A 23,418-nucleotide genomic window follows, 5' to 3' on the forward strand; every position below is an offset into this window, starting at 1 on the left:
AACCCAGCCTCAGCGTGGTGTCCGCACGGACGGCTTCCATAGAAGTCAGTGACATTGCGGATGGGTCGCTAAGCGACAACGTGGGAAAATGTGCTACGGCGAGCCGTCCAGACCATCCGCAGCACAGATAAGGAAGGCGCGGATGCCGGCCGGGCTCCCGTATCTGACCCGATGGTGTGCTGCCACTCCATCACTCGCTAACCGTATCGTTGGTCAGCCGTCTGACAGCGCATATGGGGGCCCGGTGGAATCATTGGGTGTTACTAATGGACCGCGGTTCACCACAGCTGGCAGCGTATGTAGGCGTCTCGGGCGTGCCGCGGTTCCTGCCCGTCTGATGGCTGACAGACGTTTACGGTTTCACCTCAGATCTCTGCCGTTACCGCCGCTCTCCCAAGTGAAGCCCTTTAAAGCCATGAACCCACAAAATGCGCTGTAAGGTCTTCGACAGACAAGCGCATACGCAAATACGCTCACCGCTGCGTGTGAACTCGGCCGAGGTCCTTTTTTTCTTTTTGTTCGTTTGCAGTTCAGCCTCGGCGCTTTGTGTGCAACCAAAGTAGAAATGCGGGTTGTCCGTGCGAGATCCGCGCTGTGCGAACCGAACCATTGGAATCAATGACTTCACTTCATTTTGCACTTCCGGTCTCGACCTCCGCGACTGTATTTGCACGCGCAATGTGCAGTTAATACAACCGTTCATGTCTGAGGGTGGTTCACATGCTTTATTTTCCTGCGCATTTGCGCACCAAAGAGCGGCGTGGAACGCTGCATAATTGCGCAGGAAGAACTCATCTGGAGCACAGCGGTGCGCATTTATTTCATTGTGCGTGCAGAATATACGGTAAATTACCCCGATGCGCGAGCAAGAAAAGTGAATTTTGTCCGGGAAAAATGCTGCACTCAAGCATGCGCAAATATGTATTCGCTCGCGTGAATCCGGCCTGAGGGCGCTTTCACAAGTAACGGATTTTACGCCTTTAATTGAAGGGATGCAATATGTTGTGGATCTGCTCCCAATGATGCGGGCTTGCTGCAGGTATTCTCTGCTGTGGCACATCTGCCCCGTGTGAACGGACTCTTAGACTGGGCGGATTTGCCATGGAAATTCCATCCGGAATTTCGCTACAGCAAATCCGCCTGTGGCCGCTAATCCCGGTATTAGCCAGCCACGTGGACGAGATTTCTCAGAAATCTCATCCACACGGGACGGCGAATTAGCCGCGGCAAAGCTGGTGCTGCGGCGCGGATTCGCTGGCTGCAGCATGTTTATTTTTTTCTTCCGCCGCGGCCCCGCTCTCCTCTATTGGAGCGGTGGCTGCAACGGAAAAGCGAGTGGCTAGGCCACTTCAAAACACAGGCTAAGCGCCGTGGGTTTTGAAGCAGCGGATTTCCAGCAGAAATCTCGCCGTTTTTTGCTGCGGCTCCGCCCAGTGCGAACCCAGCCTTAAAGTGCATGCAGTTCTTGCCATCTGGTTCTCAGTATCATGGCTGAAACCTCATCACAACCGCTACGTGTGTATCAACTCTCAGGCCCCCTGTCCGCGGGCGGTTCGGATCCTATCCGGGTCTTCTGTTTTCTTCACTGCCGATGTGTGTGGATCGGCTGGCACGCCGCCGTACATGTGCAGTAGAGGTTTTTTATTTTAAACTCCTGCTTTCCTGCGGAATCCACCGTCTGGGAACCGCACTGAAGTGGAGCAAGCTGAGACTTGTCTTCAGGACTAAAAGGTCCGCAAAACAAATCTACATGCTTTAATTCATGTGTGACACCCATGCTTCCGCCAATCAGATCCGCCTGTGGACATTGGCCTTAGGGCTCATGCCCACGAACGTATTGGTAAAATGCTGCGGTATCCCTGTCGCGCTTTACCGATTTTACAATCAATGGCTCTGCCGGCAGAGACCGCGTAGGGCTGCGAGTGTACTGCGTGTGCCCACGTATCACATGCACACGGTGACTTTTTTGCATATGGACAGTGTTTCATACGCAGCCCATACAAGTATATAGGGCTGGCACAGCGCGGTGGGCAGAGAAGTAGAGCATGCTGCCATTTATTTCTCAAGTGTATCTATGCGCAGTGTCTACATGTGCAGGGGCCAATGAAAGTCCATTGACTCTATTCACCGTGTATCAGGTGGCCTCACTTCGCACGCATAATACGTGGTGAAAACGCGGTCGTGGACACAAGCCCTTATTAGTGATCTTAGGCTTTCAAGAACACTTAACGATGATATGGCTACTAAAATTAGGGTGCCCGAATGCAGCAGAGCCGCACAGTCCCTGTGTGCTGCCCGACAGGCTCTGTTACTTGCAGTACCAAGATATGTAGAAGCTGCTAGAGGATATCGCTTCCGTATCAGCAGAATTTACTGGAGCCTGCCAAGTCTCTGAAGCATACGGAGGGTCGGTGAAGGCCCTATGCACAGCCTATTGGGGGTTCTGTACAAACCAGAGGCATATTATGGGCATGTGTACATGAGTTAAGGATACTCTTAGGCCTCCTTCCCACGAACGGATTTACGCCGCGTAAATTCGCGGCAAAAATCCGCTGCGTGGCCCCCTGCTATTAGGTTCTATTGAACCTAATAGCACAATGCTCACGATGCGTAATTCCACCGCGGAATTACGCACCGCGATTTCTCCCGTCCTCACCCGCAGCATGCTCTATTTTCTGCGGGTGAGGACGGGCTGTACGCGCTGACGGCTTCCATTGCAGTCAATGGAAGCCATCCGTTCACGCTATCTCCCGCTGCAACCAGCGGAAGATAGCGTGAAAAAAACGCTTCCCCGCCTACCGCCGAGCGTCATATGACGCGGCCGGCGCGTCACATGACGCGACGGCGGTGGGCAGGGAAGCGTCTTCACGCGATCTTCCGCTGGTAAGTATGGGGTCTCTGGGGGGCGCCGTGACGGGCTTCACTGCGTAATATTACGCGGCGGAGCCCGTCACGCTCATGGGAAGGAGGCCTTATTGAGGCCTCATGTCCACTAGGAAATTCGGGCCTGCGCGCATTCTCCATGCAGAATTCCGCAGCGGGTCCCTCCTTTCCCGCAGACATGAGGCCTGAAAATAGATAATACTCACCTGTCCGGACGCTGTGGGTTCCGGTCCGTCGCAGCCGGATCTTCTTTTTTTTTTTGCCTGGCGGATGTGTGCATGCACCTTGCACACTTTTTTTTTTAACTACTGCTTTCCCACGGCAGAGCAGAAATACAGCTGCGGGTGTACCGCGGGAGCGGACGGCTCCCATAGGCAGTAATAGAAGCTGCAGAAGCGTCCGTGCGGGAAACCTGCAGAAAATGGAGCATGCTGCGGGTTTTTTCCCGCACGTGTGATCTGCGCGGCAGGGAAAAATGACATCCGCAGGTATTTAATTACCTGCAGGTGTCCAATGCATCCCTATAAGCGCGGATCACGCGTGTGGGACACCCGCACGGATTTACTAATTACATTTTGCTTTCATATGTCAACCAAATTGCACAATTTTCCAGCGATGCCAGGGTGCTACAAAACGCATGTTTGTGAAATCCAAACATGGTTACTTTCACATTAGCAATGTCTAATCTGATGATCTGTTGTGAGAAAAAAAAAATCGCAGCATGCTCTATCTTTCTGTGATTATTATTATTCTGTGACTATTTTTTTAATTTCCAATGTTCCCCTATGGAAGGGGGCGGGGGGGGGGGGGGGGTCTTGTTATTTCTATAGCGCCAACTTATTCCGCAACACTGTCAGGTAATTTATTTACTACCCCTCCCCCCAGTCTCAACCCCCCCCCCTTCCCCACAGTCCTCTCTGTTTTCAGGATATCACAGGCTGCTGCAGCCAATGACAGAGTTCAGCGTTCAATAGCTGAGCTCCGTCATTGGCTGCAGCAGCCTGTAAACATGAAGTGAGACACGTTGGGAAGGAGAGTGTCTTCCGTCAGCCGTGGCGGAGGATTGCGGAGTGTCTCCCGTTTTCAGTTGGGAGACCTTGCATCACTTCACACTCCTGTGCACCTAGCCCATGGTGCGATGCTGCCGCCGGCGCCATTGAGAAACACCCAAAGATAGGATGTGCGGAAATTTGTTTCTCATGGGTATGACCCCATTCTTGTATGATTTTATCGTCTCTGTAAAAACAGCCTAAACTGCACATATTCTACTACTCATGGGAACTGTGTTGTTTGTAGCTACTTGCTGTCCGGATTGACTTTCTGAAATCTTTTTCTTTTAGATCTTGTGAGATTCAAGTGATTGCAAAATGTCTCAGATTGAGCACCTAGTTACATTACAGAGTCCAAATGGAGGCCTGTCCAAATCCAAAGCTCAACTCCTATACTGGAACACAGAGGTCTTTATCTGTAATGGGACCAGATTTGTGTATGTCTTCAGCATCGAAAAAAAGCATATAACCGTGAGAAACTTTAGATTCTATCAATGCTATGTACATTGGACCGCACAACAATTGCCACATGTTTTAGTACTTTTTTATAGTTAAGTTGAAAATGAAGGTGAAGGCGTATGAAAGAGACTACAGTGGGATCTAAAAGTCTACACATCCCTGGTAATATGCCAGGTTTTTGTCACGTTAAACAATCCAACCAAGATTAATCCTTTCAGACTTTTTTCTACCTTCAATGTGACCCGTTATTGGTATAATTCCACTAAAGAACAAACTGAAATGATTTTAGGGTGGAAAAATAAAAATAAGCGAAAATAATGTTGTTGCGTAAGTGTCAACACCCTCCTATATTTGGAGATTAGATTCTGTTCAGAATTAACCAATAACATTTAAACTCATCTTAACCCCTTGAGTGGCACGCCTGGAAATTTTCCGGGACGAGCTCCACTGCCCATAGCGATATAGCCCGGAAGATTTCCGGGCTATGTATCACTATGGGAGCTGCAGAGCACAATGCCACAAGCTGTGGCAGTGTGCTCTGCCTGCACAGTCCCACAGAGAACCAGTGCAGAATTTGAAAAACAGAAGCTGGGAGATACTGCCGATCTGCCGGCAATCTCCCGCTTTTAATTTCAAACTCCTGCACTAGTTTGTATACAGGTTGCCATAGAGACCACTGGCTTGTCAGAAGCCAGCCCATGGTCTCTGTGGCAGGGAGAGCTGGTGCTTGGCTGTCAGAGGACAGCCAGGCACCAGCTCTTACAGCAGAGATCAGAGAGAACCTCTGATCTCTGCTGTGTTAACCCTTTAAATGCTGCAGTTTATGTGACTGCAGCATGTAAAGGGCTGTCACCATTGCACCCCCGGAATGTGATCAGGGGGTCCCGATGGGTCTCTGTAAAAGTCCCCTAAAGGGACAAAAAAAAAAAGTAAAGAAATTATTAAAAAAATAAAAAACAAAAACACTTGTCTCCCTTTACTTTGTAAAAAATGAAAAATAAAATGACATGTGGTATTCCTGTGTCATAATGACACAGAGAAGGAAGTTAGTACATTATTTAACCTCTTAATGACACGGCCCCTTTTTTCTTTTTTCCCCATTTCTTTTTTTCCTCCCCCTGTTTAAAAAATCATAACACTATTATTTATTCATCGACGTCGCTGTATGAGGGCTTGTTTTTTGCGGGACGAGTTGTATTTTTCAATGCTGCTATTTAAAGTACCATTTAATGTACTGAAAAACTTTTACAAAATTCTAAGTAGAGTAAAATGAAAAAAAAAACGACATTCTGCCATCTTTCAGTGCGTTTTGTTTCTACGGCGCACAAACTGCAACAAAAATGACCTGATAACTTTATTCTATGGGTCGGTACGATTACTATGATGCCAAACTTGATTATTTTTTTTTTGCTGTAGTACTTGTATTTTTTTCCAAGACATTTAATTTTTAAAAATTATTTTCTGCTGCATCTTCTGCGCGCAATAACTTTTTTATTTTACCATTGACGTACTTGAGCAAGGGCTCATTTTTTGCGGGATGTCCTGTAGTTTACGTTAGTGCTAATTTAGAATACATACGACTTTTTGATAGCTTTTTATTGCATTTTTTCTGAGAGACAGGGTGACTGAAAAAGTGCATTTGTGGCGTTTTTAATTTTTTTTTCGGACTACGTTCACCATGCTGGGTAAAGATTGCGCTACTTTAATAGATCGGACATTTACGGACGCGGTGATACCAAATATGTATTTTTCTTTTATGATTTAGATTTTTTATTATAGATATGGCAAAAGGAGGGGGATTTAAACTTTTATAACTTTTTTATTTAAGTCTGAAAAAGTCGTGAAAAAGAAAAAAGAACTATTACAATTCGGTATTGGCATAATTGTACCGGCCTGTAGAATTACTTTAATACATTATTTATACTGCTCAGAGAATGCAGTGGAAAATAAAAATACAAAACATGCAGAATTACAGATTTTGTTAATCTTGCCTCTAGAAAAAATGGAATAAAAATTGTATAAACTTGGTATCGGTGGAATCGTGTGACTCAGAGAATAATGTTATCACACTATTTATTCTGCACACTGAATGCCGTAAAAATGAAATAAAAAAAACAAATGGCAAAATTTCTTTTTTTCCCCCCAATCTCCCTACAAATGTTTTTACAAAAGTTATGCAATACATTATATATACCCAAAAATGATGCCATCAAAAAGTACAATTTGTCCCGCAAAAAACAAGCCCTCATATGGCTGAGTCAGTGGAAAAATGAAAAAGTTATGGCTCTTGGAACTTGACTTCAAAATTAGTTGAAATTAAATGATTAGACCATTTAAAAAACCTGCCCTGGTGGGTCTGACAGGGTGGTAAGAAACCCCTCACTCAAGGGGTTAAATGGTCGCCAGTACACAGCTGCCATTATTTAGGTACTTTCACATGGCCGAGAAAATCACGAGATTTGTGTTTTGCAAGATGCACAAATCTCACATGAATATGAACCCCGTTGAATGGGGTCATATACCTGAGCAGAAATCCGTAAATTGTGTGCACCAAAGCACTGCTAGCGTTGACATGCTTCCAACTTAAATTCCTCATGGCAGGTCGATTTTTCGCACTGATTTAGACCTCATGTCCACGGGCAAAAGAAGAATTAAAATCCGCAGCGGATTTTAACTCTCCCGCCCGCGGATCCGCATCCCATAGGGATGCATTGACCCCCCGCGGGTAGATAAATACCCGCGGATGGTCAATAAAAATGATTTTTTAAAAATGGAGCATGAAAAAAAATGGACCGTGCTCCATTTTCGTGCGGGTCTCTCCCGGGGACGGCTCCCGCAGGCTTCTGTTGCAGTCTATGGAAGCCGCCCGGATCCGCGGGAGACCAAAATCAGAATATACTCACCTGCTCCGGATCTTCCCTTCATCGCGGCTTCATCTTCTCTCCGTCGCGGCCGGATCTTTATTCTTCGGGCCCGCGCATGCGCGGCACGCAACCGACGTGCCATGCACATCCGCCGGGCCGAAGAAAGAAGATCCGGCCGCGACGGAGAGAAGATGAAGCCGCGACGAAGGGAAGATCCGGAGCGTGTGAGAGGTGAGTTAATTCTTCTTTTCAGCGCTCATGTCCGCGGGGCAGGAGGGACCCGCTACGGATTCTCCATGGAGAATCCGTAGCGGGCCTGATTTTCCCCGTGGACATGAGGCCTTAGGGCAGATTTTTAGTGCAGTGATTTTGAAAGTGTCATCCACGTTGCTGCTATTGAAATCGCTTTGGATTTTTCTTGTGAAACATTTGAACAGAAAATCAACAGCAAATCTGTGATTAATTCCTTACAGCGCAGAAAGCGTGCATTTTCTAAATACATCTATAGCAAATTCTTTCTCCAAATAGCAGCACAAACTGGCTGTGGTCCAGGCTGAGATATATAATATAGTGAGGATGACGATCCAGAGACGAGTTAATCCCACTTGCTTACTAATATATATGTGTATATATATATATATATATATGTATATATGCATACATACATACACACACACGTGTATATTAGTAAGCAAGTGGGGTTCAATCGTCTCTGGATCGCTGTACTCACGGTTAGGAAATGGTCACCACACGCATGCAAATAGGCTCCAGCAGACTTGAGTTTCTTTAAGTTTGGCTCCTGCCGGCTTTATTCCACAGCACATGAAATTAAAGCAACTGGATATAGCAAACAATTGCGGCCTTTTACCTCGGGATAAAGCAGCGAAGTGAACGAGATTTACAAAAATCTCGTCCACGCTGCGGCTGATCCGTTGCGGCAAAGCCACGCTGAAATTGACATGCCGCGCAGAATTCAAAGACACGGCATGTCAATTCTTTCCCCGTTTTCGCGGCGGATGCTCTCCTCTCTATGAGGAGAGATGGCCGCAGGGGAATGCAGGCGGCGAAGCTGTTCCAAAATCCGGTGGCAAAAGGCCGCAGGTTTTTAGGCTGCATTTTTCCTGCGGAAGTCTTGCGGTACTTCTGTGTGGTCACTCCGCTGGATTTCGGTCCTGTGTGACCCCAGCCTTAAAGCACCCTACCTGGGTGTGAGAGTCAAGGGTTGTCGTCCCTGTCTCACTCGAGGCTTTTGCTGGCCCTCACTGGACCTCAGCTTGCAGCCCATTCAGCCCTGCTAAGCTGTCACTTCCCCCTGATTCTGGCATGATTTGCTCCTTTTATCTTGTTCTTATCATAGAATGGTAGAGTTAGAAGGGACCTCCAGGGTCATCTGCTCCAACCTCCTGCTCAGTGCAGGATTTACTAAATCATCCCAGACAGATATTTGTCCAGCCTTTGTTTGAACATTTCCATTGAAGGAGAACTCACCACCTCCTGTGGTAACCTGTTCCACTCATTGATCACCCTCACTGTCAGAACGTTTTTTCTAATATCTAATTTGTGTCTCCTCACTTTCAGTTTCATCCCATTGCTTCTAGTCTTTCCTTGTGCAAATGAGAATAGGGCTGATCCCTCTGCACTGTGACAGCCCTTCAAATATTTGTAGACCGCTATTAAGTCTCATCTCAGCCTTCTTTTTTGCAAGCTAAACATTCCCAGATCCTTTAACCGTTCCTCATAGGACATGATTTGCAGACCGCTCACCATCTTGGTAACTCTTCTCTGAACTTGCTCCAGTTTGTCTTTGTCTTTTTTAAAGTGAGGTGCCCAGAACTGGACACAGTATTCCAGATGAGGTCTGACTAAGGAAGAGTAGAGGGGGATAATGACCTCACGTGATCTAGACTCTTTGCTTCTCTTAATACATCCCAGAATTGTGTTTGCCTTTTCGGCTGCTGCATCACATTGTTGACTCATGTTCAGTCTATGATCTATTAGTATACCCAAGTCTTTTTCACATGTGCTGCTGCTTAGCCCAATTCATCCCATTCTGTATGTGCTTTTTTCATTTTTCTTGCCCAGATGTAGGACTTTGCATTTCTCCTTGTTAAATACCATTCTGTCAGTCGCTGCCCACTGTTCAAGCTTTTCTAGAACTTTTGAATACTCTCTCTCTCTTCCCTAGTGTTAGCTATCCCTCCTAGTTTTGTGTCATCAGCAAATTTGATCAGTTTCCCATCAATTCCCTACTCCAGAACGTTTATAAAAAAGAATTCTAAATTTCAGCTGCACATTTCTGCTACATGAGAACTTTAGAATCCATGGGAGAATAGCCCAGGGCAAATCCTAACCATATGACTGTACCCTAAAGGCCTTTTTACATCACAGGATTATCATGCAAACTTCTTGTTAGATCTTTTATGCAGACCTAAACATCATCGTTGGCCTGCTGCTGCATCGTTCTGTGTAAACTGGAAGTCGTTCATTTATATGTGCAGCGTCCTGTTTACTGTGAATGGAGGCGGGTGGCCCAGAATGATTTCTGGCCGCGCTCAGCCTCCATTTACTAAATGCGATGGCGCAGGAGTGATCATCATTGGGACAGCTTTAGCACCTGTCATGGAATATAAAGTGTTAATTTTCAGAATGCAATAAGTATATGTTTCTTACCTTGTATTGGACTATTGACCCTTAAATAAAAGACTAAAACCTATGCTTTGTAGTGCCGGGAACTAGGATTTTAAGATAAGAAGTCAACAGACAAATTAAATAAGGCTAAGCTATGTTAACAGAGAAGACACACAACTGTTACAGAAATATTGTCTAATGCAACAGCAATATCCTGACCTAAGTAATTGCTATGTCTGAGATGAGCCTTAAGAGCTTTGAGACTATTTGGTAGATGTCAATAAGCCTTTTGATCAATAAGCTTTGTCACCTATGTAACACTAATCTTTGTACCAAGTAATTTTGAATCCGCCTTTTCTTTCTGTATAAGAGTTGGTAATGTTGATAATAAAGTAGACTTCATTGAGTTCTCATGGAGAAGTGTCTTGACATAACAGGGAGTGATTTCATGCTATTGATAGATATTTGCCAGCAAATCTTCTCATCACGGGCTTCCATATCTACCAATTTGGCACCTGGCAAGGAGGTCATCAGATTGGTACCGGTGTGGTCCGATAACACACCCAACTGTCGTACCGTGTAGGAAGGCCTTAACACATGACTGCGGGATTAGATTGTACACTGGGCAACTTTGAAAATACTCTTCATTAAAAATCCTCTCTCTTGTGCGGGCAGTGGAGTGACACGATTGTAGGATCAGACCACAAAAGGTTTCTTTGTAACTATGTAGACGCATAGGTCTGCATAGAGCTGTATACACTAAATGCTGGGAGATTTTTACTCAAGACCTGAGTAAAAAAATCTTGTATTTTTATATTTTGCAGGCTGTCTATCAATTTCCCTCCATAATTTGGCACATAGAACTTTGTGCAGGTTCGAGCCAGCTTTATGTCCTTTGTGCCCAGAATGGATTATACCTTCTAGAATGGAATGAACAAGGAAGGTGAGCTGACATATTGAAACTGGTGCTTTCTGAAAGGTGGTGTGTGTTCTATCTGATATCCTGTCAGAATAGTACTAGATGGTTTCACCCTTTCATCTACTACGAAGGTAACCCTGAATAGTTGAATATGTTGCAGCCAATGGTCTGTAATATTGTCCTTCTTCTTCTAAAAAAGGCGTGAAGGGGTTAAAGAGTCTACAAGGAATTGAGACCACTACAGCAACTAAAACACTCCCTATCCTATGTCATTTCCCGGATTTTAGTTCACACCCAGCCCCGTTGGCAGATCAAGTTTAAACTGGACCAGAAAAACAATAAATCAAACTATTGCTGGCTGTAACTTTCTCTTTTGATATATATATATTAATGTTCTGTTTGTCGCCTTTGTAATGCACAACCTGTAAGGCTGGGTTCACACGGGGCGGCTTTACCGCAGTATTTTGCTGCGGCAAATCTGCCTGCGGCCGCTTATCCCGGCGTTAGCCAGCCATAAGCACGACATTTGTTAAAAATCTCGTCCACACAGAGCGGACAATCCGTCTCTGCAAAGCCGGCGCTGCATGTCAATTCTTTTCCCTTTTTTTCCGTTGCGGCCTTGCTCCTCTCTATGGGAGAGTTGGCTGCAACGGAAAAGCATGTGGTGAAGCCACTCCAGAACCCGCGGCACTTATCCTGCAGAAATCCTGCGGTTTTGCAGTCTTGCGCCGCAGCACAACCGCGAGATTTCCGCGGTGAAACAGTCTTGTGGGAAGTCAGCATAAACGTTCCATCACTATTGAACACAATCTCATTTGTAATTCTTTTCTATTTAGGTTGCTGATGGAACCAAGCTCTGCAATGAATAAAGGAGACCTGACCGTATACCAGATAGGCTCCCATTTTGGCCTTCTGCTAGATCCATCTCTCTGCTCATTCACTGTCGCCAATGAGGTTCTTGTTGTTGTACTAGTTCAGCAGGATAAATGGAAGATCACAATGTTTCAAAGGGAAAGCTTACACCGTGAAGACTTGTTCACAGCCCCGTCCAGAGAGGTGAAGTTTTCTCACAGCCATGGAATGAATAGTCGTGGTCTGCAGCCCGTGCTCTGCTGCGCTTCTCTGTGGAAAGAAAAAGCAGTGCGCACCGATGCTGCATGTAACGTAGCACTGAATGCAGTGTTATTTACCAGGCTTTTTGGAGTTGATGTTGCAATTTTGGAATCTCCCATGATCCTTTGTGGGTTTCCAGATGGTCAGGTAGTTAGCTTTCCATTGAAGAGTGCTGGCATGCATCAGTTTGCAAATCAAAGCTTATCAAAGCTACTTTACCACTTAGAGCAACCCGTGGTTTCTATCGGCGCCATAAAGATGGAACCATGCAACCAATATGCAGAGCAACCATCGATGGAAAATAGAGCCTGTAACTGTTTACTAATTGTTGGCCAGAAGGGTCTTATAGTGTCGGTAACAGGCAGTGATAATCCAGATGCTGTCTCTTGTGTATACAAGGATTACAAATTACCTGCTCCTGTGAGCTGCACCTCCTACTCTGCATCTGGTGTCTTCTGCTGCACATCAAGCGACCTCATCCATGTAACCATACCACACCTGGAGAAAGAAGCAGCAGCCAGCACTGCCGATTTCACAGTGTCATCCTGCTTTCATAATATACCTATGTTGGTGGCGTTATCACAGGCGTCTACGTTGGGTGGTAAGTTACAAGGAAAAACTATTTTCATTAGACTTAAAACCTCTGACTTTGCATTCGTCACATGTATGTTGGGAAGGAGAATTACTATGAATTTACTACCACGAACATAAGAGGATTTTGCATTGGTTGACCCCCTTTGTCCTGCACTATGAGGCTAGAACATGCTTGCATGCCGTGGAACTGTATTACTTGTAAAGGTTTTTAGTTACTGTATTTTGCGCTTTATAAGACGCACCGAATGATAAGACGCACCCCTGTGTTAGAGGGGATACATAGGCAAAAAATATTTTGTAACTCCCCAGGGACAGGCGACGGAGCAGAAGGAGCAGCAGAGGTCTGAAATCCCGGAGCTCCGTGTCACAGCGGTGCTTGTTCAGCAGGAGGAAGAGAAGAAGCCAATTGGTGGAGGCGGGGAAGCAGCAGCAGTTCCCGCCAGCGCTCACCACTAATCAGGGGCACGTATGGGCGGCAGTGGGGAGGAGAGGGAAGTGGTAACTGATCCCACATTTGTTTGCACGATTACAATTTACTTATTTTTTGCACGACAGCGATTTAGTTAGCACGATCGCACGTACATTTCAGTACATTCGCTTTAACCCCTTCATGACACGGCCTATTTTGGCGTTGAGGACCAAGCGATTTTTGGTATTTTTCCATCTCCATTTTTCAAAAGCCATAACTTTTTTATTTTTCCGTCGACGCGGCCGTATAAGGGCTTGTTTTTTGCGTGGCGAACTGTAGTTTTTATCGGTGCCACTTTTGGGTACATAGACTATATCGTAAAACTTTTATTATTTTTTTTATGATAACAGGGAGAGAAAATGCATCAATTCTGACAGTTTGTTTTTTTTTACAGCGTTAATCATGCAGAATACATGACACACTAAATTTTTTCTGCGGGTCGGTACGGTTACAATGATACCATAATTCTTATATTTTTTTAGGTTTTTACACTTTTTTTGCAATAAAAAGCCTTTTTTTTGGAAAACTTTTTTTTTTCTCTATAGCTGCATTCAAAGTCCTGTAACTTTTTTATTTTTCCATGTACGGAGCTCTATAAGGGCTTATTTTTTGCGAGACGAGCTGTAGTTTTTATTGGTACCATTTTGGGGAATTTACGGCTTGTTTGATCACTTTCATTGCAATTTTTGTGAGGCAAAATGCTAAAAATTAGCATTTCGCCTGTTTTTTAGTGTTTTTTTTAAACGCTTTTTGTTGTACAAAATAGAAAGCGTGTTCAACTTTTTGTACACATCGTTACGGACGTGTCAATACCCAATATGTGGGGTTTAAATTTTTTTTAACCTTTTTTTTATGCTAATATTAGAAAAAGCCTAAAAAAAGGGGTTTTTTTACATTTTTTTTTACATTTTTCATTTCTTTTTTTTACACTATTTGAGTCCCTCTGAGGGACTTGCAGCACTGTGCCTATGATCGCTGTCATAAGGCATGGCAGAGCTACTGCTCTGCCATGCCTTATCGCTTATACAGCGATCATAGGTATAGGCAATACAGGACGCCAGTGTCTGGCGTCCTGTTGCCATGGTGACAGGCCGGGCTCTCGCGATAACATCGCGAGAGCCTACTGGAGACACAGAGGGAGCGCGATCCCTCTGTGAACTCTTTCTCTGCCGCGATCTACTTAGATCGCGGCAGGGAAGGGGTTAACAGCGGGGGGCGCATCTCCGATGCCCCCCCGCTGTTGCAGCGGGACGCCGGCTGTGACTGACAGCCGGCTCCCGCTGCGAGATAGCGCGAGGTCAGTCATGATCTCGCGCTATCCCGATGACGTACCGGTACGTCATTTTGCACGAAGTACCAGGCACCCATGACGTACCGGTACGTCATGGAGCGGGAAGGGGTTAAAGATGCAGAGACTTTTTTTCCCCGCTTTGGGGGGGAGAAAAGTGCGTCTTATAAAGTGAACAATACGGTAGTTTTATCTCTGGCACCAAGGTTTTTTTTGACTATGTGCCTAAGTGAGGAGCTGTGTGATAGCTTATGTACCAGAGTCCTTTACTTCATGGTTCTCTTCTATTGTTGCTTCTGGTGCATGACTCCCATGTGTTATCATCTGCTGCCAGATTCAAATATAGCAAAATTTAACTTGACTCTTAATGCATTTTTTTGCCACAGTTTGTTTCCCCTTTCAATTATTTTGCAGTGTTTTTTTGTTGTGTTAACATAACCTAACAATAGAGTTACAATAGCTATCCAACACAGAGGATTCATTGGATGACTTACTGCTGTTGAGGTCTACTTAAAGCAAAGGAAAAAGCGAGGGTGGGCGCTTGCAAGGGTGTTTGAGTTAAAGTGTGGTTGTTTTAGTGTTTGTGACTTAAAATCAGGTGGAATCTTTGCTTATTTTTATTTGTGTTTTTATATCAAGTCACAGCGGTCTTATAGGTTTTACATTGTAACTTTGTCCTTCCTAGAGGTTACATTGTGCTGAGCTGGTATATTGGGGATTACATTGTGCTATATTGGGGATTACATTGTGCTATATTGGGGATTACACTGTTACATTTAAAAACACACCTGAAAATACTAGAGGACAAGATTATTCTAAAACTTAACCCTTTCCAATCCGATTTGTATCCTGGTTTTCCTAGGGGGCTTACTCTCTTTCTGTTGTTATACAACGGCGCTATATGCTGGCTAAAGCCAGTACTGCATGAGGTGACACGTTGGATAGGCTCCGACAGCAGAGAGGCTGGCAATATACAGTAAGAGAACCCCGACAGACGTCTTCCAACATCGGAGCTGTACAGCCTTAAATCATAATGTCTTCAGAGGTCAGACCGTGGATTGGAAAGGGTTAACTCAGCATTTTTACCCAAATCATAGAAACCAGGAAATAATCCTTCCTCCATTCTGCAATAATGCTAAAACCAGTGGAGACATTTCACCACAAAAAAAAAAGGAGGCAGGACAAAAATTTGTTTATCCAATTTGAAGGAAAAAACAAAAACAAGGAAGCTTCAAAGAATGCGCAAAAGAAGTGGAGCTTCTCCAAATAAATCTGAAATCCAATTGGTGCAGTGAGGTTTGAGAAATTGTTGTGAAGATATTCCTAAGATGCTGCCGGCCCAAAGGACACCACCATTGTGCAACAAGGAGGGAAAATAGAGCGGGAAGGAAACTAAAAAGGCTGGGATAAATGGCGCAACTCTTGATAAATAACAGGAGACGGGCTCCTCTTTAATGAATACACAGCCAGCACATTTACGGGACATGACCCCTTTTTCAGAATAGATGAGGGAACGCCAGTCATAACAATAAAATACAGAAACGTGAAGGAAGAAGAGAAAAGAATATAATAACAAATAAACTACTTAAAATCCATGAGCAATATGTAAAGTATTACTTAAAAAAAATCAGTATGACAAACAGGAAGTAAATGGATAAACGCATAATTAAATATATAGACATTTAATAAAACTATATATTAAAAATACATTTAAAAAATTCTCTCCACGCATTAAAAATGTATAAGTTAACGATAACTACACTGGGATACACCATCAACCATAATAAGGTATACCCAAAATATACCAAATGCCCAATTATTTCAATAAAATATCTTATGGTAAAAAGCAAAAAAATCATGATTGTAGAGATAGCAGGTTGCACTCTAAACCATGGTATGAATGCATTCTAGCCAATATAATTCATAATCAATAGTGGAGAAATTACTGGAAACAATGGATACTAAAAATACAGCACACATAGTAAAGGGCCCAATGTAAAAACATGACCTAACAAAAGTATAAAAGATATACAAGCGTCCAGGGCAATTTAAGTAAGGTGATACAGTTAAGGATAAAACTCGGCAGTGGAGCGTGATGATATGCATCTCATGTAGGTGGGGCTGGAAGTGAATAAACAAAAGATTGGATGGTATAAAAAATATAAATCAAAGAAAAATGGCAATCCAACATTAATGTGATAGAAATCCTAGATGGGGTCATTTCTTACTGGCTCTTAAAGCAAACCAGATCCAGGACACTTTCAAGACTAGAGGATGTGACAGACTGCCAGTGTCTGCGCGGCCAACTGGTGATGTCTCATAACAGGGGAAGCCATGGGACGTGTGCTGCTTCCGTGGTCCCATCGGGGGCAGCGAGTGATGACATAACAAGGCAGAGGATCCATTTACCAACGCATCCGTACTGAAACGAGTAGTCCCAGGACGCATATATCTATATTACACTCAAGCTTGACACTAGCAACCAATTAGGTTGAATCAGGGAACCCAAACAACCAATCAGGTTGAATCCCACAACCTAAACAACCAATCAGATTGCTGGAATTGGGAATCAGAACCAATGATGTTGCTGGAATTGCTCCATAGTACGAAGCTTGAGAGTAAGAGGCTAATATGCTCCCAGGACAGGGCTGGAGGGAAAAACCCACTGCCTATGCCCCTGTAGGGTGCATTCAGACAAGCGTGTGCTGGTCCATATTTGCCCACAAATCGGCGCGCCCACGTACATGCAAAAGCACGCGTGAATGCAGGTCTGTGTAGCATTGCTTTTAATGGGGCCATGGCTGCTGCCTGGTGGCCCCATCGAAAGCAAAGGTCTGCCGACAACCCCTGCAGTGATTTTCAGGGAAGGGCCCTGTCACGGTAATGAAGTTCTTTCAGCAGGTGTAATTCACAGAGGCAGAGGGATATAGAAGAAAGGCTTTCTCAAAATATTCACTGGGTATATCCCTTAAAATATAACTTTTATTAATCAATAAATATAAAATGATTGGGCCTCACAAAAAACAGACAAACTGGAACTAACAAACACAGAGCAAGAATTTTAAACCCTGGAAAAGGACCAGAGAAAATACATGCAATTGACACCTCTATTACAATGCAGAAGTATCCTGCAACATGAGACACTCTAATGCACTCTTTTTCAGTCACCATTGGGGATGGATGTCACCCAATAAAGATTAGAGGACCATATTAGGATGCGTCCTTCACAAAAAGATGAAAGGAGGATGATCGTTCCATCAAGGTTAGTGGTTTACGGAACACCTCCAATGGTGACGTACATTCGGGCTCCTATTGTGTCTCATCAACAAGGATCAGAATTATTAGAGGTGAAATGACAAGAGGCCACCAGGCCTATGTCTTCTTAGTACACAAACCCTCTTAAATAAGAGATAAAATCTGGTTCTTGACCAGGTAACTGCCCTATCTGGATAATAGCACCGGGCTAAAGATGCTGAAACAGTAGGACACCAGCAGCAGCCTATGATAGGTCCTTGTCCGTGATGAAAAAAAAGAACTGTATATAGTTTCGTTTAGATTAGAATGGACAAACCACAAGCAAAGCTTCTGCTGATGCCCCCCGAGAAAAAATACACAAGTGGCTGATAGATTATCAACCACAGGTTATCAATCAATGAAGAATCAAATTCTGCTAGAAATATCCAGAGAACCACCATTAAGGTACTGATGCGTTCTCATGCAGAATATAGCTTCAATAACCATTCAGGACGAGATTCAGAAAAACCTTCTGAGAGAATTATTAATGCAGAAATGGTTCGTACTGGTTCAACGCGTTTCTGTCATACACAGACTCATCAGGAACCGTAATCTATGATGGTGTCATCAAACACGAAATTGTCCTTGGTAGTTATAACGTATCTCTAATCTATGATACAAAGGTGCCATACACTGAAAATAATGCTGTTATCAGGCAATGAATATGCTACCCTGAACTTCCCTAAGTAATTAAGTCCTCCTAGATGAGAAAAGGAGGAATTCGCTCCTCTAGATAAACCTAACCAGATTAAAACGGGACACTAAAATAGAAGATAACGCGTCCCGCATAACCCAAAAATTGATTAAACCCCTAAAAAAGGGGAGTTTTGGGATAGAAATGACAAACTGGGAACAATATCCACAGAAAACCAGCAACCCCACGATATGTGGAGAAAGCTTCTAACACAAAGGTAAACCCTAATCCGGTAGGAGACAGAGCAAAAAGTTGGAAGAAAAGAGTGAGAACAGCAGCTCCTGTCTTGATGGTAGACAGGAGGGAAATCATCTACCATCAAGACAGGAGCTGCGTTATAACTACCAAGGACAATTTCGTGTTTGATGACACCATCATAGATTACGGTTCCTGATGAGTCTGTGTATGACAGAAACGCGTTGAACCAGTACGAACCATTTCTGCATTAATAATTCTCTCAGAAGGTTTTTCTGAATCTCGTCCTGAATGGTTATTGGAGCTATATTCTGCATGAGAACGCATCAGTACCTTAATGGTGGTTCTCTGGATATTTCTAGCAGAATTTGATTCTTCATTGATTGATAACCTGTGGTTGATAATCTATCAGCCACTTGTGTATTTTTTCTCGGGGGGCATCAGCAGAAGCTTTGCTTGTGGTTTGTCCATTCTAATCTAAACGAAACTATATACAGTTCTTTTTTTTCCTCACGGACAAGGACCTATCATAGGCTGCTGCTGGTGTCCTACTGTTTCAGCATCTTTAGCCCGGTGCTATTATCCAGATAGGGCAGTTACCTGGTCAAGAACCAGATTTTATCTCTTATTTAAGAGGGTTTGTGTACTAAGAAGACATAGGCCTGGTGGCCTCTTGTCATTTCACCTCTAATAATTCTGATCCTTGTTGATGAGACACAATAGGAGCCCGAATGTACGTCACCATTGGAGGTGTTCCGTAAACCACTAACCTTGATGGAACGATCATCCTCCTTTCATCTTTTTGTGAAGGACGCATCCTAATATGGTCCTCTAATCTTTATTGGGTGACATCCATCCCCAATGGTGACTGAAAAAGAGTGCATTAGAGTGTCTCATGTTGCAGGATACTTCTGCATTGTAATAGAGGTGTCAATTGCATGTATTTTCTCTGGTCCTTTTCCAGGGTTTAAAATTCTTGCTCTGTGTTTGTTAGTTCCAGTTTGTCTGTTTTTTGTGAGGCCCAATCATTTTATATTTATTGATTAATAAAAGTTATCTTTCAGCAGGTGGGGGCAATTCAGTGATGGCCGAGAGCTGTGACCAATCGCAGGCAGCGCTCAGCTGTCATTCAATGAATAGTTGAGCGCTCAGCCAATCAGATACAGCCCTTTCAGCATTTAAAATCTCCGCTTGCTGAAAAAACTTCATTACAATGACTGGACCCAAGCGGCTAGACGTGCTTGAGCCCCGGCAGCAGCAGAAAGGTGAGTGTATATATTTTTTACACCAGATATGAATTATTTTCGGGAAAGGGCTTATATTTAAAGCCCTTCCCTGAAAAATCACTGAGGGGGTGCCAGCAGCAGCGGCTGCCCCATTGAAAGCAATCTGAGACCTTTGCGATCCTCTGTCACAGCTGTGTCAGGGGATTCTTTACTCTCCACGGGGAGTGCCCTTGTCACTCAACACTGACAGTGCTGTCACAGTCTTCAGTGACAAGGGGACTCCCCGCGGGGAATATTGACACGGACCTATGGTGCACGCATGTCCTATATTTTGTAGGTGTGTGTGTTTGCATGCGCGGGAACTAATGATTCTAATAGACGCATGGTTATGTGCGCACTTAAATACGCTCGTCTGAATGCACCCTAAGTGAATGGAGAGTCTTCACAGGTGCTGGATAATGGAAGCTATGAGGAGCTTGATTAACAAGCAGAGTGGAAAATGCATATCAGTCTTTAGTATCCATTGTTTCCAGTAATTTCTCCAGTATGTATTATGAATTATGTTTGGCTAGAATGCATTTGCCACTAGTATATTGGTTATATTGGTTTCTGCTTTTCCCGTGTATCGAGCCAGTCGCCCATCTAGTTACTGATCATGGTCCTCTTCAGTGATGTGGGACAAGAGTTAATAACATTGTTATTCACATCCTAGTTTTTAGTGCACCCGCGCTATATCTGTAATCATGAATGTTTGCTTGTTACCATAAGATGTTTTAATAAAATAATTGGGCATTTGTTCAGCTCTTGTGAACCAGGCTGGTTGACCTGAACCTAGAGATCGCTCCTGAGGAAATAGTGTTTGCTAGAGATGAGCGAACGTACTCGGTTCGGGTGTTTGTGGACTTGAGCACCGCTTTTTCTGAGTAACTGACTACTCGGACGAAAAGATTCGGGGGGTGCCGGGGTACGGCGTGGTGGAGCAGGGGGGAACACAGGGGAGCTCCCCCCCCCCCCACTCCCCTCTGCAACCCCCCACGCACCCCCAGCGCCCACCCCCCCCCCCCCCCCGAATCTTTTCGTCCTAGTAGTCAGTTACTCGGAAAAAGCGTTGCTCGAGTCCAAAAACACCCGAACCGAGTACGTTCGCTCATCTCTAGTGTTTGCCATTAAGGTGTTAAAACTCAAAAAAGGCCATGCCCATATGCCTACACTGCCCTGATATAAAGACTGTTAAGCCATTGTGAGCAGCCAGGGTCTGCAAAATCAGCTTTTTGGGGGCTGGATCGTAATCTCAGACCCATTATACATTGTTTGCAATCTTCATGTTGTGTATAGTGAGTTTGCATTTATAGCTATAGAGATCCACTTTCCACGGTGTAAACCTTTTGTGAATAATGTGTTTTGTTTTTTTTTCTTGAAAGACACTCATTTAGTTGCCTTGTCCAAAAGGGGATGTCTTATGCTTTACAAGGTAAATCCGAAAAGAAGCGCAGATCAGCAGCATGGATTAAACTGTGTGAATGCTGGAGAGCGGATCAAGGAGCTGTTATCTGGAATAGGCTCTGCGTCCGAAAGGTGGGAAAATATTAAGACGTTTATTAAGATAGAAGTTTTAAGTTGTGTTACATAGGCCCTGCCCTCCCATCGTACTTGTGCTTATGTGATAACTAGCAAAAGTGCAGATTGCTCTATTTGCCTAAAGTGATGTTTTTGTGCTGAAAAATTGCTCCAAAATGCTGCCCACTGCGACTCTCCCTTTTTATTTGCTGTCCACTGCCTGGTTTAAAGGGGTTGTCCCGCGCCGAAACGGGGTTTTTTTTTTTTCAACAGCCCCCCCCCCCCCGTTCGGCGCGAGACAAACCCGATGCAGGGACCTAAAAAAAAATCTGCACAGCGCTTACCTGAATCCCCGCGCTCTGGTGACTTCTTACTTACCGGTTGAAGATGGCCGCCGGGATCTTCTCCCTCGGTGGACCGCAGCTCTTCTGTGCGGTCCATTGCCGATTCCAGCCTCCTGATTGGCTGGAATCGGCACGTGACGGGGTGGAGCTACCAGGAGCCGCTCTCCGGGACGAGCGGCCCCATTGAGAAAAGCAGAAGACCTGGACTGCGCAAGCGCGTCTAATCTGGAGATTAGACGCCGAAAATTAGACGGCACCATGGAGACGAGGACGCCAGCAACGGAACAGGTAAGTGAATAACTTCTTATAACTTCTGTATGGCTCATAATTAATGCACAATGTACATTACAAAGTGCATTAATATGGCCATACAGAAGTGTATAACCCCACTTTGTTTCGCGGGACAACCCCTTTAATGTAAAGTCTTTCTGTAGTAATAGAGACAAGACAGATTCTAGGATATAGGTGGTGTATTCTCTCATGCTGTCCATAGAGGTCTGAGGAGAGGTGGAGATGTAGTTGCTACAGGCAGATGGAGACAGACTCACATAGACATGATTGTAGCTTCCAGCAAGTGTATTATTTCCTGTCACTGCTCAAAGATTATACAAATCGGAGGTTCTTTATCAAGCAATCACTGCACGACTTACCCCCATAAAATATATAAACTCTATCACATTGTATTACTCTAGAGCCGCCTGAACACGAATGGATTTGCATTGCGGAATCCGCAGTCGGCGTCTGCGCCAAATACAGTTCATAGCATGCTATGGAAAATCGCTTCTTCCTATAGTGTTTTATATCGCCTCAGTGCTGGATTCACATTCCAACTGCTGATCATAGGCTGCTGATGCTTCTGTGTGTGTGAGAGATAGTGTTAGGGGGGCGGGATCTCCTCTTATTTGTGTGCAGTGAATGGGAGACGACATAGCGGCTAGAGGAGTAAACTGGTGAGAAATGCAAGATAAGTCATAATAGTCCATAATGGAGTTATTCCTCTGGTAAATACAGCAAGTTACTCTTGGAAAATCATCTGAAAGAGTTGGTGTCCTTCTACTTATGTAAATATTTGGTGGACACTTAGACTTTATTGGGTTCCAAAGATACACTTTTATAGATTATACATTGGACATAAAATCTGCAACTTCCCCTGAGGGCTGAGAGCTTCACCTCCCCACCGAGATTACAACTATCTATCTCTCTATCCCGAACCCCCCCCCCCCCCTTTTTTTTGATCATTTTTGTTTTTACCTACCCACTAACTCTCTTATTTATGGATGTAACTGTCTGAGGGCTTGTTTTTTGCGGCATGCGTTGCATTTTTCAATGGTACTATTTATGTACCATATAAAGTGCTGAAAAAGTTTTAAAAACTTCTAAGTGGAGTAAAATGGAATTTAAGTAAAAAAGACATAACTTTATTTTTTTGGGTCAGCGCAATTATGATGCCAAATTTCAATTCCCAATTCTGCCCCATACAAACCCCGTATCCCCGTGACATAACTTTGTCCTTGGGTGTTACCTGTTGGATGAATGCACATTTGACCAACAGCCATTCCTCAGCATACATTGTTGTGAGGTATGGGGAGAGGAATAAGATACCTCTGGTAGTGGCAAACATGTTCTGAGGTGTGTGTGCGGGGGCCTCCCATCTCCCCTCTGACCACATTTAGACTAGCTGGCCTGGTAGAGTTGAACTAAATGTCGTAGTTTTGTCTAGTGCTAAACTGGAGATAAATCTATGCCAGCTTAATGCTAGACAAAAGTACGAAATGTAGTTCAACTTCTACCAACCGGCGATCGCATGGACTATTCATATGTATTCAGTGATACAGCATTTCC

The 23,418-nt window shown here is 44.3% G+C and overlaps 1 protein-coding gene across 2 annotated transcripts in view; it reads left to right on the top strand.

Annotated features, from left to right (window-relative positions):
• The window catches only part of FAAP100 (FA core complex associated protein 100), a 71,788-nt gene that overhangs the window by 29,456 nt on the left and 18,914 nt on the right, over window positions 1-23,418 (top strand). For both annotated transcript variants that reach the window (XM_066586053.1, XM_066586051.1), the window contains exons 2-5: window positions 4,224-4,403; window positions 10,708-10,826; window positions 11,639-12,516; window positions 21,097-21,250. In XM_066586053.1, the coding sequence (XP_066442150.1) occupies window positions 4,251-4,403; window positions 10,708-10,826; window positions 11,639-12,516; window positions 21,097-21,250 (1,304 nt within the window). In that variant the 5' untranslated portion in view covers window positions 4,224-4,250. The remainder of the gene's footprint in view (window positions 1-4,223; window positions 4,404-10,707; window positions 10,827-11,638; window positions 12,517-21,096; window positions 21,251-23,418) is intronic.

This window comes from Eleutherodactylus coqui, chromosome 13 (assembly GCF_035609145.1).
Source record: "Eleutherodactylus coqui strain aEleCoq1 chromosome 13, aEleCoq1.hap1, whole genome shotgun sequence".
NCBI classification, from domain to species: domain Eukaryota; kingdom Metazoa; phylum Chordata; class Amphibia; order Anura; family Eleutherodactylidae; genus Eleutherodactylus; species Eleutherodactylus coqui.